This window comes from Cyprinodon variegatus, unplaced genomic scaffold, assembly GCF_000732505.1.
Source record: "Cyprinodon variegatus isolate N-32 unplaced genomic scaffold, C_variegatus-1.0 Scaffold304, whole genome shotgun sequence".
In the NCBI taxonomy this organism is placed as follows: domain Eukaryota; kingdom Metazoa; phylum Chordata; class Actinopteri; order Cyprinodontiformes; family Cyprinodontidae; genus Cyprinodon; species Cyprinodon variegatus.
In genome coordinates this window covers 492,712-505,770 of record NW_015150757.1, presented here as the reverse complement: position 1 = coordinate 505,770, position 13,059 = coordinate 492,712, and the positions used below count along the sequence as shown (strand labels likewise).

Genomic DNA, 13,059 nt, shown 5'->3' with positions numbered 1-13,059 from the left:
CGACCAGCCAACGACCAGCCAACGACCAGCCAACGACCAGCCAATGAAAGTGGGGAAATTTTTAAAGGCTACTAGTGTAAGTGTCCATGATAATCTGATGGAGGATGATTATCCATGTGAGTCACTTACCTGGTTTGACAGTTTCAGTCAACCTCCAAAGAACACAGTAGGATCCAGCTGGAGGGCTGCCAATTAGATGCAGCAGGCGCAGCACTGCTGCCTTGCAGCAAGAAGGTTCTGGGTTAGATTCCCGGCCCCGGGTCTTTCTGCATGGAGTTTGCATGTTCTCCCTGAGCATGCGTGGGTTCTCTCCGGGTACTCCTGCTTCCTCCCACAGTGCAAAAACATGACTGTTAGGTTAATTGGCTTCTCTAAATTCTCCTTAGGTGTGAGTGAGTAACAATGGTTGTTTGTCTCTGTGTTGCCCTACGATGGACTGCAGACCTGTCCAGGGTGGACCCCGCCTCTCGCCCATTGACAGCTGGAGATAGGCACCAGCACCCCTCGCCACCCCATTCGGGACAAGCGTGTCAGATAATGAATGGATGGATATATATTATATCATTAGTTTGTACTCTGAGATAGTTTTAGATAACAGGGAGAGTGACTGCAGTAACAAAAGAAGCCACAGTTGTTCTCAATGACTTGACCTCAATGACTCAGAGAAGTCGCTCTCAGCAGGGCTAAGACCTCCTAAGATGTCTGCGTTGGCTGGTGTGTTTTACAGTGGCTGTGCTCGGCTCTAATGACTGAACAGTTGGCATGAAGGGCAGTCACCACAGGCTGGGGTCACTAAACCAGAGAGTTGCCTTCAGTTACATGAAGTTCCACACACACATTCACACATGTTTGTTTTGCTATATGTAGTGAGGACCGTGTGTTAAATCTGGTTGACTTCCATTGATTTTTCAGTCATTTTCAACCCTTTCTATGCCCTAACCCTAAAACTTACCTTAAACCAAACCCTTACCAATGCATACCTCACCCTAACCCAATTAATACCTTAGCACTAAACCTAACAATTAGCAAAATGCCCTCACTTCACAACAACTGGTCACCCACACACACACACGCCTAAGAGGAAAGGAATTCTGTTTCTTCAATGCATGTTTTATTGGAACAGGCCCTTGGAGTGTATTCAATGAGTCAGAGAAGCTTTTCACAAACCAGTGTCCCACCAGAGGATCACAAGAACATTTCAGTCTGGAAATGTTCCCAAGTTCAGCGTTTCAAGTGACACAAGGGTGCAGCATTTATTTGCTGTTGGAAAGTGAGAGCCACAGAGACAGGCTGCACTGGGACCAGAGCTCATTCATCCTGGTGACTGTTACACTTGTGCGTGTGATCAATGTGAGCTTCCTCTTTCAGACGTCCATCTGTTTAGTGTCACCTGAGGTCAAACCTCCAGTCTGATCATTATCTCCTGTTTCTGACTGCTGTAAATGATTATGCTTCAACCACAGAATTACCCGATACATCAATACATGAATTAATATCACCACTAAGTTCTATATGATGTAGTACCCCTGAATATATCACAGTTAGTTCAGCGGTTTGTATACATGATAAATAATTCTCTAAAAATATGAAATGATGAAAAGTTATCTCTGTTATTAATGCAGGCAGGCGGGCATTCGGAAGGAAGGAAGGAAGGAAGGAAGGAAGGAAGGAAGGAAGGAAGGAAGGAAGGAAGGAAGGAAGGAAGTTTTTACAGCCAATGTTTCTGATCTTTTTTAGTAATTCAAAGTTGGATTTTCTGTAGTTTTAGATATTTCTACTTAACTCCAACACTCTAGACTAAGATTAACCCAAAGATTATTTATCAAATCGATTAATCTGTTGATATCAATTAATTATCAGATAAGCAAAAGTTCCATAAAGACAAAATTACAAAATTCTTGCTACTTCTGGATCTGGTAGATCCAGAAAAAGCTGAAGCATGCTAAAGACAGGCTCAAACAGAGTGTAAAAAACTGTTATAGTATAAAATACACCAACATAATTTAGCCCAAAGTCTAGTAACTAGAGTAAACTACAGGCATGAAAAACAGTTAAGGGATTAAACAACCAAAGAAAATGCTTCCTGTTGTGCTTTCCATCACAAGAAAGTAAGGATATGCAGATCTCTGTTTATACAGCAGATTAGATTAGATTGAATTAGATTAGCAAACAGAAACACACACAGAAAGACCTACATTCCAGAGAAATGAGCATTTTATTAAACATCTCACCCCGTCTATAATCTCTCACCGGCGTGTTTTTGGCCCTGTGCATGCAGGCTGATTCTCAGGGAGAGCGGTTTGCCGCGGTACCTCCACTCAGCGGTGCTGCTGAGCGGGACGATGCTGGTGTTTGGAGGAAACACTCACAATGACACGTCTCTAAGCAACGGAGCAAAGTGTTTTTCTGCAGACTTCCTGGCATACGACATAGGTAAGAACATGTCCAGAAAGTTTACAAGTTGGACTTTCTTTGACATAAAATCACGTTACAGAAGTCTAATAAAACGCTATTACTCCTTAAAGTCTTGCCTCATAAACCACTTTAACTGATTTTATTGGGTTTCATGTGATGGATCAACATGAGGTAGGTTTTTTTTTTTTTGCAATTAAAAATCCCAAAAATATGATTTCTATTTGGATTGTTTCTTTAATTCAATTGAAGGACTCTTAGATCATAGAATCACCTTTATGGGCCACATGACTAGTTGAACATGTCGGCCTTAATTTGCCCTTTCTGTAAATACTTGGGCTGCAGAAGTTGATCTGGGGTTTAGTTATTCATTAAGTGGTGATTTCAGCTCCTTCTCTTTTAAAGCTACATCTTTAGAAGCTTTTTCCATACATTCCTGTTTGCAAAATAGCCAAAATAAAGTCAGATTGAGTCGACTTTCAAGTCTTGCTTCCAATTTTCCATTTGATTTATGTCTGGACTTAAACCACTATGATGTGCTTGATCTGAAATGCCCAAAGTGGTTCATGATATATATATATAAAAAAAAAACTAAACAAAAATAAAGCACACTAAGAGTAAACAAAGTGTGGGTGGTGGAGACCCTACAATGAAGGAACAGTGTGGAAGATGAAAGATCTCATTACATAAAACCCAGTTGCATCATAGAGCAGATGGCAGGAGTGTTTCCACCTCTTATCAAGACATAGAGGAGAAATGATTGAGAGAGAAAAAGAAGAGATCACGGCATTTCTTTACAGGCGTAAAGCAACGGGGAGCACAGAGTTCAACACAATAAAGATTAATATGATTCATTCACAATACTGCAAAATAAAAAAAATAAATAAAAGGTTTGACCAACATGGAGATAAAGGAGTTTACGTTGTGGAAATGACGCTTCAGTCCTCGCAATGCAGGAGATTTGCTTTAAACCACACATGAATATTATGAAGGAATCAGATGAGAACAGAATTATGCCGAGTCATGTTTCATTCCGTCAATGTTTTTCAGTTGGTGACCTCTTGATTTACGAAGAGGCAGAGCAAGAAGACACTTTTCATGTCCACGTAAGCATGGTACAGGAGTCCTTAACTGCTGGTGATGGTGGTATTACTATCAGACCGGGGCTGATCACGAGGATTTAACCTGCTAAATCCAGAGGGTTTTAAAAATGATTTGCACTTGAAAATATTCAAAAAACAAATCAACAGTAAAGCCACACCTCTCTATCCATTTAAAGGCAATGCAGGATTTTTCCCCCTCTTCAGCATTGCAGATATTAAAATGCCTGGTTTATTTATCATACATATTGTTAAGGAAGTTTACCTCTTCTCAGCCCTCCTCTTGTTCCAACCTTCAGTTGTACTGTTTGTGAGCTGTCCAGAAGCAAGCGGGCCACCTCTGCATGGCCCCTGAGCCTCTTTGCTTCCTTAAATTAACACTGTATAACCAACCTTTAGCCACCAGGGGGCGGTAGACCTTTCACCATCACTCAGCTAATGCTAAGATGTCCCGCAAATTCCCCTAAAGGAAAACAAAAGAAGAATAGCAAATAAATTAAAAATGTGTTTTGTCATTCACTCAGTTTATTCATCTAAAATAAAAATAAATAAAGTAATATATTTTATTTTGCATTTTTATTGCAAAACTTAAGTGGAATTAGATTGAGTATGAGAAAATAGAAGCTCTATGTACTAAATATACCTTTTCATTTAAATGAACACAAATATTCTTCATCTCCCTTTGTTTTTATGTGGATATATTATTCTTGAAAAGTAATAATTTTGATTAAACCAGTTCCTACATTTGTAGAGAAAAAAATCCTTCATTTCCAATGCTTTCTATAAAAGGAGGAAAAATAAAGGCGGAAAGCCAGTAGCTACCTTGGTAATCTAGTTTAGCATTGTCCTTTTGCCAACAGCCAAACACCATGTAGCACTGGCATGCTCATTTATAGGAGGTTGACGAACAGCAATCTATTAGGATGACCTCCGCCGACTTTGAAAGAGCTTTGTAATGATACTGCCACCTGTGGCCAAAACAAAGAACTGCAGCACTCTTCTGCTTGTTCTAATAGCTCGCAGTCATGCTTAAGGTTATTGAGTTGTGCTGTATGCTTGTTGCTTCTGAATATCTACAAATCCATCTTGCATAAAATGCTTTGATTGTTTGCTGGGTGGGACCGATGGATGCGCTTGACATCACATCTGCCAAACAGTGAACTTCCAAGCTGAAGAAAATTCTGCGCTAAACCTCTGAGGTGTCAGTCTGCTCATCAAACCACGTGTTAGCTGTAAAGAGTCAAATGAAAAGTCTATTTAGAGGATATTATTCATTAAAAATCTACATTATGTCTCTTTAAGAAGAATGTCAGTCTTTATAAAACATGTTAATATATCCTTAAGAAAGATGATGATTGATCAATGTCTGACAGTAGAGTGGAATCTGTTAACTTCAGTGTTATTACAGCACTGTCATGGTTTAACCTCAGTCCATATGAGCACAAGTTTATGTTAATGTGTTATTTTTATTATTATTGTACTGGTAAGTAATATTAGAATATACACTGGTTATATAACCGTGGCTATTTTTATGGGCAGGAAGGATTAAAGATAAATATTAGATTAAATGTACTAAAAGGTATTTCAATGAATTGTTTGCATCTTACATATACAGTAGCTGCATTAATATTAAAGCATTCAAATCAGTATAAAATAAAATCCATATCAAATAAAAATATTCCCCAAAGAAGTGAAATGTACTAGAAGTGAGAAAAGAGTTACTCAACCTTCCTCAGATGACTTTGGTCTTAAGAATGGAAGCCCTCCTCTCCATCACCCTAATTCTTTAAAACAGTATTTAGCTCATCCAAACCGATGATATTTGGGTTTAATTCTGTTTATTCTTTTTTAGCTAATATATGAGTCTGATAGATTATTTATTTATTGTTTTTCCAAACTTTTGGCGTTAAAAAAATAGCAAAGAAAAACAGCTAATATTTAATAACTAATAAATAGTCAGAAGAGCCAAAGTTAATCTTTGATCAGCCTATAATTGACTTTGAAAGGTTTAGAAAAAGCATGACTCAGCGTGGTCTGATGTTGTGGGCACGTTATTTTTAACCCAGAGGTCAATATTAGATCCTGCATTAATGGGAAAGTTCTGCCAAACAGCAAAGGTAGTTGCTGATAAAAGTTAATTGGGTAACTCTGACATTCTTTGTCAACTCTGTAAATGTAAGGAAAGGTTTTCAGATTTTGTTCTGCTTTCTCATCAAAAGAGCCAAAGGGTGAACTTTAACCGCGGCACGTAAAAATGACCATCTTTGGATTAAAAGTGGTAGTGGAAGCAGACAGAGCACTGCTGTTAAATCTCTGATCAAATCAGGAGAAAAAAATGAATTATATGGTACATTGTGAAGCAATCTAATGGCTCATTGTTCCAAATTAAATTCTCTCTTTTATTTTATTTTCCTTTTTTTGTCCTACTATTCTCTGTGGCACAAAACACAAAGCAGTTCTGATTGTGAGGATGCAGATGAAATAGGGGAGCAGAGTGCTGTGGGAGGGGGGGTGAGGGGGGGTTATATGTGCAGAATTGTTAGAAATAAAGAACAAATGAAGCAGGGATTTAGGGAGAGAGAAGAAAGCCAACACTGCTGCAAAGGAGAATCGCCTCAAGACAACAAAGGTGCAGCAGGTAATAAGACTGAATAAGAAGCTTAATTAAAGGTGATAAACATTACAGAGCTTCAGAGTCTTTAGGTTTCCAGACTCTGGGCCTTTTCTTCTGGAAGGATTTACTGTAAATATGTATCTTTATGTTGCATTAACTCTCTTAGTATTTATAAATATATTGAGTCATTAATATTTCTTCTTTCTCTCCTGTGTTATTTACAAGAGTCACAAAGATATTAGAGGGAGAAGAAAGCTTAGTTGACTTTATTAAAGTTGGAAGACAGAGAAATTCAGGTTGGCTGTATGTAGCATCTTTGCTCATCCTTTATGGGAGACATTGGTGCTTTTCTCCCCTCCTACTCTGCAGGCCAGGTTAAGGGGACAGGGCCGGCCCAAGCTAAAGCAAATTAAGGGGTTTGCTCAAGGCCCAGGGGCGACATGGGGGTCCCAAAAATTATTTTTTGTTTGTTGTTTGCATGTATAATGATTTCTGTATTGATACAGTTGAGCTTTTGTAGAATTTCTTGTTTTGTAGATTAAATCTAAAATATTTCCTGTATAACTGCTGCATTTTCATTAAAATCAGATCCTGGAACATTAAAGCATCTAAGAAAAAAAAGGTCTGGCTCCAGAGTCTGGCTGCAGACCTGCAGACTGTCAGGACCTTTCAATACAAAGCTGCACAGTGAGGTCTACTGCACCGTCAGAACCGGGAGTTTATTCAAGGCAAGGCAAGGCAAGGCAAATTTATTTCCATAGCACAATTCAGTACAAAGACAATGCAAAGTGCTTTACATGATTAAAATACAGGAAGATAAAACAGAATCAAAGCAAGTAGGAAAAAATATAAATACATGAAAAATGCAGAAAAAAAAAGAATACTAAAAACAGTTGGATTAAAGAAAATATGTTTCAGTTGAACTGTTTAACTAGAACAGTGGAAGGCAATCCTAAACAAATGTGTTTTTAGTCTTGATTTAAAGGAACTCAGGCTTTCCGCACTTTTACAGTTTTCTGGAAGTTTGTTCCAGATAAGTGGAGCATAGGAACTAAATGCTGCTTCTCCATGTTTAGTTCTGGTTCTAGGTCTGCAGAGCAGGCTGGAGCCAGAAGACCTGAGTGGTCTGGAGGGTTGATACACTGATAGCAAGTCTGTGATGTATTTAGGTGCTAAGCCATTCAGAGATTTATAGACTAACAGAAGTATTTTAAAGTATATTCTCTGAGATACAGGGAGCCAGTGGAAGGACTTTAGAACCGGGATGATGTGCTCTTCTTTCTTAGTCTTAGTGAGGACACGGGCAGCAGTGTTCTGGATCAGCTGCAGCTGTCTGATCCACTTTTTAGGCCTTTCTAAAATAAAAATGAATTTACTGGAAGCACATATTGTACATTTTCCATTGTAATTTATCAGCTCTTCACTATTTAAATATGTTTGTCTATGTATGTCCATCTAACATTTATTTTACTCTAGTATTTTATTTTATTAGTGCAGCTGTTAGTTTAGTTTACACTAAATCATTTGAAACTAAATCTCTGTAATTGATCTGTGTGATGGATTTATGGACTCCAGCCTTTTTGCTGACTGTTCTTTCCTTTTACCATTATCATTGAAAACAGCATCATTGGTCCCATTTAAATGGAGATTTACTCTGTTCTTTTATAAAGATGTCTCTAATATGTGTTTGCAAGTATTTTACATTCTAATACTCTTCTATTAGTATTGTTTGGGCTGTTCTCTCCTCTGCTGTTGGACAACATTTACCTATAGAGGGTGTGTGATTTCAAATTAACTTACTGTAGCTATGGGAATTTCTGAATACCTAGATACACAACCAAAATAGCCAATGACTTCTAATACAAGAGAGAACAGTTAACACAAAACAAACTTTCAAATGTCTATTTTATTTCCTTACAAGTATTTTTATTGTTGAAACAGCCGTACCCTCTTTTGTTCATTATCACCTCACAGAAAAGCTGCATATCTTTAATTTTGTGAAACAAAAACCTAAACGGCTCCAGAATAAATTCTTGCTCCTCCTCCTTTGTTGTCAAACATCTTGGCCGTTTCCCTGGCAGCTTCCTCAGGTTGTGTGCTCTTCATCCTTAAGATCTCAGCCATCTCCACTCTGGCTGCAAACAGTTGTTTATTCGCCTGCAGCCATTCTGCTGCATCTTTTCAGTGATGCAACGCTCAGACAACCAAACTGATCTGAAGAAAGAAAATGTTGTTGGAGCCAAAAATTGATCTCATACTTATTTTGGCATTTGGGGCTATTTGCTATGCTTTATGGTTAATAATTGTGTCTTTGTGCTACAGTTATTCTTCAATTTATTTGATAGTATCTGTGATTTCTATTTATTTTGGGTTTTCTATACTTGTAGTTATTTATTTATCCTTTTTATTTCTGCCTAATTATGCTTCACCATGTTTTTCTTGTAAATAGTCTGTTTCCATTGAGGAAATGTATCTTTTTCAGGGATAATCTTAAAGCTGCTTTCTGTGACAGCAGCTGATGCTAAGGACGCTGCAGCTGTGTCTTGTTCAGAAGCAGTTGAATCTTGAGAGGTGGAGACCGTGGCGTGCAGAAGCATGGACAGGGGTGGGGTGGTTGAGCTTTGTTCCTCTGCTAAAGCTGGGCTAGAAAAGGGCCGATCATGTAAAGATAAAGCTGAGGAAAACACTGCAGCTGACTCTTTATGGGAGGGAGCAGAAGAGGCAGCAGTCATGTCACCCTGGAAAGCCTATAAGTGTCTTTTCATGTCTTGGCTGCTCAATAGGGTTTTGCTGCACACATGGCAGTTATACGCATAAGTACACATAAATGTCCTTTATACCATCTTTATGGGTGCGAGTTTGCACACAGAAACACGGTATCAGAAATATTCAAAAGTTTTAAACTTTACACACTCCACAGCAGAGAATCTGATTCTAAAGAGTTTCTCTCTGATACTTTGCATCATAAACATCATTTCAAAACAATAAGACACACATGGGGCACAGTGGGTAGCTCTGCTGCCTTGCAGCCAGAAGGTTCTGGGTTCGATTCCCGGCCCGGGGTCTTTCTGCATGGAGTTAGCATGTTCTCCCTGAGCATGTGTGGGTTCTCTCTGGGTACTCTAGCTTCCTCCAACAGTCCAAAAACATAACAGTTAGGTTAACTGGCTTCTCTAAATTCTCCTTAGGTGTGAGTGTGAATAGTTGTTTGTCTCTGTGATGGACTGGCAACCTGTCCAGGATGGACCCTGCCTCATACCAGCACCCCTCACCACCCCAGCTGGGATAAGGGTGGTGGAAAATGAATGGATAAGACACATAGAAAAGTAAAGGTATTAGGTGATATTCACTACAACATCCATTCCCTTGACTTTACTTTTACAAGCCAAGCCCCAACCTGCCAGAAGTTAGCAGCACTGGCTCATATGTATGAGTACAAACCCACAAAAACATTATGCTTCCCTTTAAATAAAATGCCACCTCTCCTATGTGCATCTGAGTGAGTATTCATGTTAGACAGCTTTGTGGGTTTAATTTTTAGGCACAGAGGAGATTTGTTGTGCAGCGTTTAACTTTTGGTGTTGTTCCTTTTAAAACATGCATCTGTGAGAGACACATAATGTCGTAATAAGTAAAAGAAAATGATCCAAAAATGATATGAGAATGTGAGCACTGGAATAATCTCCCAGTCCTGACGGTGCAGGTCTGCAGCCAGACATATCTGAAAGTTCTTCATGTTTAAAGTAACGAAACAAACATCATAAAAGGCTGAACCTCTTTCTTTATATTTCTATTTCAAGTTGCAGCATCCCCATGAGGGCTCCGACCAAAAAAAGATGAATGAAGGAAAACTTGCATCAAGTTCAGTGAAGTTCCTCTAGAACGCCTCTGCCCTCCCCATCATCTCTGCAGGACATGCTTAATTAGCTCAACCTGTGGAAGCTGCTCCCCACCGTCTCTGCTTTCGTCTTCATTTACTCTTTCTTTCCCTCTGCAAGCGGCGCTTTGGCGCACTAATTTGTTTTTGTTTTTTTGGCCGTGCTAACCTTGGAGGGGCAACATGACGTTATTAGCATCCCCTGCTCCTCCGACGCCACACATTAGATTCTGCTTGACAAGGAAAGCACTTTTCATTTGGATTTAATTCTGCCTCTCCCCCCCTTCAGCTCTGCCTCACCCCATGTTTCTACCCCCCCACACACACAGCACACCCTGCCACCCTCACGCTTCTAATTAGATTTGGGGGGAAAATGAACTGTGATTAAAAAATGCAGTGCTCTCCAACTTGACATCCACACACTGTTTGCTGCACACAAACATTCACAAACTGTCTAAAAGGCTTGGAGCTTGTGTTTGAGATGGCGAGGGAGGGGTGGATGTCATTCAGTCCTCCTCCTCATCCTCCCGTTCCTTCCTCCTCCTGGCCTTCTTCATCAACTTCCCTATTAGTGCAGATCAGAGCAAACTGTCAATCAGAGCGGTTGGCCGACTGCTTCGATCTGGCCGTGCGATTACGCTCTCTGTCCTACCGTGTGTTATTAACACCCATATTTCTCATATCCTGAGAGGAAATTAAAATCTTGGTTGATGTGTGTGTTATATATTTCTGTGGATCTGTGTTTGGGTGTGTGGCTCATACAACATGTGCATTTTAGCAGCTTCACGCCGGCATTAGGCTGGTAAAGCTGGGAACAGGTTAGAATGGAGCTTGAAGATGAGAAATGAATGGGAGGTTTAAGCTGTGGCTGCCATCCAATTAGGTTTGAAGCTTTTACAGGGCGGTGGGGTTTTGATTCAGACACAAATATCTTAGGTTAAATAACAGCAAATAAGGAAAGATCTTTTAGTCAGATATATGGAGATACGGCTTTATATTTATGTTTATTGTGATTCTCGTTTCAATTCAGTTTATTTAAATAGCACCAATTAACAATATATGTCATCTCAAAGCACTTTACAGAGACATTCAACCAGATCATCCAGTCAGATTGGTTCAAAGTTTTCTATGTAAGGAAAACCAGCTGATTGCATCGACTCATTGACTCTTCAGCAATCCCTCACACTAAGCATGCTTGTAGCAACAGTGGAGAGGAAAAACTCCCTTTTAACAGGAAGAAACCTCCAGCAGAACCAGACTCAGTGTGAGCGGCCATCTGCTGAGGCCCACTGGGGTTCAAGGAGACAGAAGCAGACATAGAAAAAGAAGCATAGATACAAAAGGCAACTGTCAACCAGCTCCACAGGCGGCCCCGTCCAGGAAACACACAGCCAGGCAGACGAGCTCCGAGCCAGCTCCCATGTCAGAGGATGAAGAGAGCACATCCAGTTAATCACAGTCAGAGAAACAGGACTACACTGAAAAATCTTGAAAAAACTCTATTCAAGTCAAATACTTTACTCTGTACTCAAGTAAAGAGTCATTGTTTGCTGGAAACAACCGATTTAATGTAAAAAAAAAAAAGAAAAAAAAAAGAAAAAGAAAAAAAGAAAGCCGACAAAGAAAAGTGCAGAGTTCTTAAATTTCAAAGTATAAAATAAATTATAAAAATACAAATAAATCACAGAGATAAAACACTTTCCAAATAATTTTCTTATCATAAACCTATAACAGCAATTTCAACAGTAGGTAATGGTTACTGTATATTGACCTAAGTAGAGCTTTAGTTGCTTACAGAGGTGTCAAGTAACGAAGTGTAAATACTTCGTTACTGTACTTAAGTACACTTTTTAGATATCTATGCTTTACTCTATTACTTATTTTTCCTCCTACTTCTGACTTCTAGTCATTACATTTTCACACAGGTATCTGTACTTTCTATTCCTTACATTTTAAAACAACCGTTACTCGTTACTCTTGGCTTCAGTTTAATGCAGAGGTCCAGGATATCGGACCGTGGTCCGGTGTTATGCTGAAAAGTGCATCCCTGCTGAGATATGCATCCCCAGTCGCAGGAGAGCGCCTCGCTCTGTATAACTACATATCAACAAGAAAAACGAATTAAAATGTGACCAATGGAGCTACTTGTTGTTATATTAATGATATAAAAACGTTTAAATATTCCTCTTGTGGGGAAAAAATTTTATTATTTGGCAGATTCATTTACAAAAGTATGGGTGTTATGAACAACATTAAATCCAAAGATTTTGTCTGAGGTACGGCTGATTTATTTGTTGTAGTCTCTTGTTTTTCACACACAACAATAAAAAGTGATGCCGACGTGAGTTTGGAAACTGCAAAGCTTTGTCTTCAGCTGAAAATCAAACATCTACCCAGCACAGCGTTCACAGACCAGTGATGCATTCACGAGCGTCAGATAGCTATGGTGCATTCAGGAGCATGGGACATTTTATACTTACAAGGAAAGAGACATAAACGGAACAGAACTTAACTCATACAATAATGTATTTATTCAGAAACAGTCTGGGCTTTCTTACAATACTGAATGCTCTATAATTGTATCTCTGTTATTTTTTGATTATGCAGATCTGCTAGCCTTTTATTCTAAAAAATCTATAATATTACAGCAGCAAATTATCAAAGTTTTTCAAAATCCTGTTTAAAAGCTCCTAATGAGGCTTCAGAATCAGACAGCGACAATTACGCTGTTATTGATTTACAGGCAGAATTAGCATTAGCTGACCCTTGACCTTTAACTACTGATGGATATACAGGAATACAGTGTCAACTCCTCTGAGATGGCATGGGATACATTTTTTTGGCAATTTCTATTTTTTTTAATTTTATTTCAAAATTCAATGTATAACATGGATGGATAAATACCTCATTTTATTTCAGTGTTAAATTCTGTTTAAAGTAACAGATCATTAAAAATGTCTCCGGACCTTTACTGGTTGATGATTTTCTTCATTTGGATCCCGCTGATTTTTAATTGGTTACCACTTGTTTAATGTTTATAAATATTTATTTCACGT

At 38.9% G+C, this 13,059-nt stretch overlaps 1 protein-coding gene across 2 annotated transcripts in view; it reads left to right on the top strand.

Moving 5' to 3' along the window:
• The window catches only part of LOC107090624 (attractin-like protein 1), a 400,529-nt gene that overhangs the window by 77,330 nt on the left and 310,140 nt on the right, over positions 1-13,059 (top strand). For both annotated transcript variants that reach the window (XM_015384120.1, XM_015384119.1), the window contains exon 10: positions 2,279-2,433. In XM_015384120.1, the coding sequence (XP_015239606.1) occupies positions 2,279-2,433 (155 nt within the window). The remainder of the gene's footprint in view (positions 1-2,278; positions 2,434-13,059) is intronic.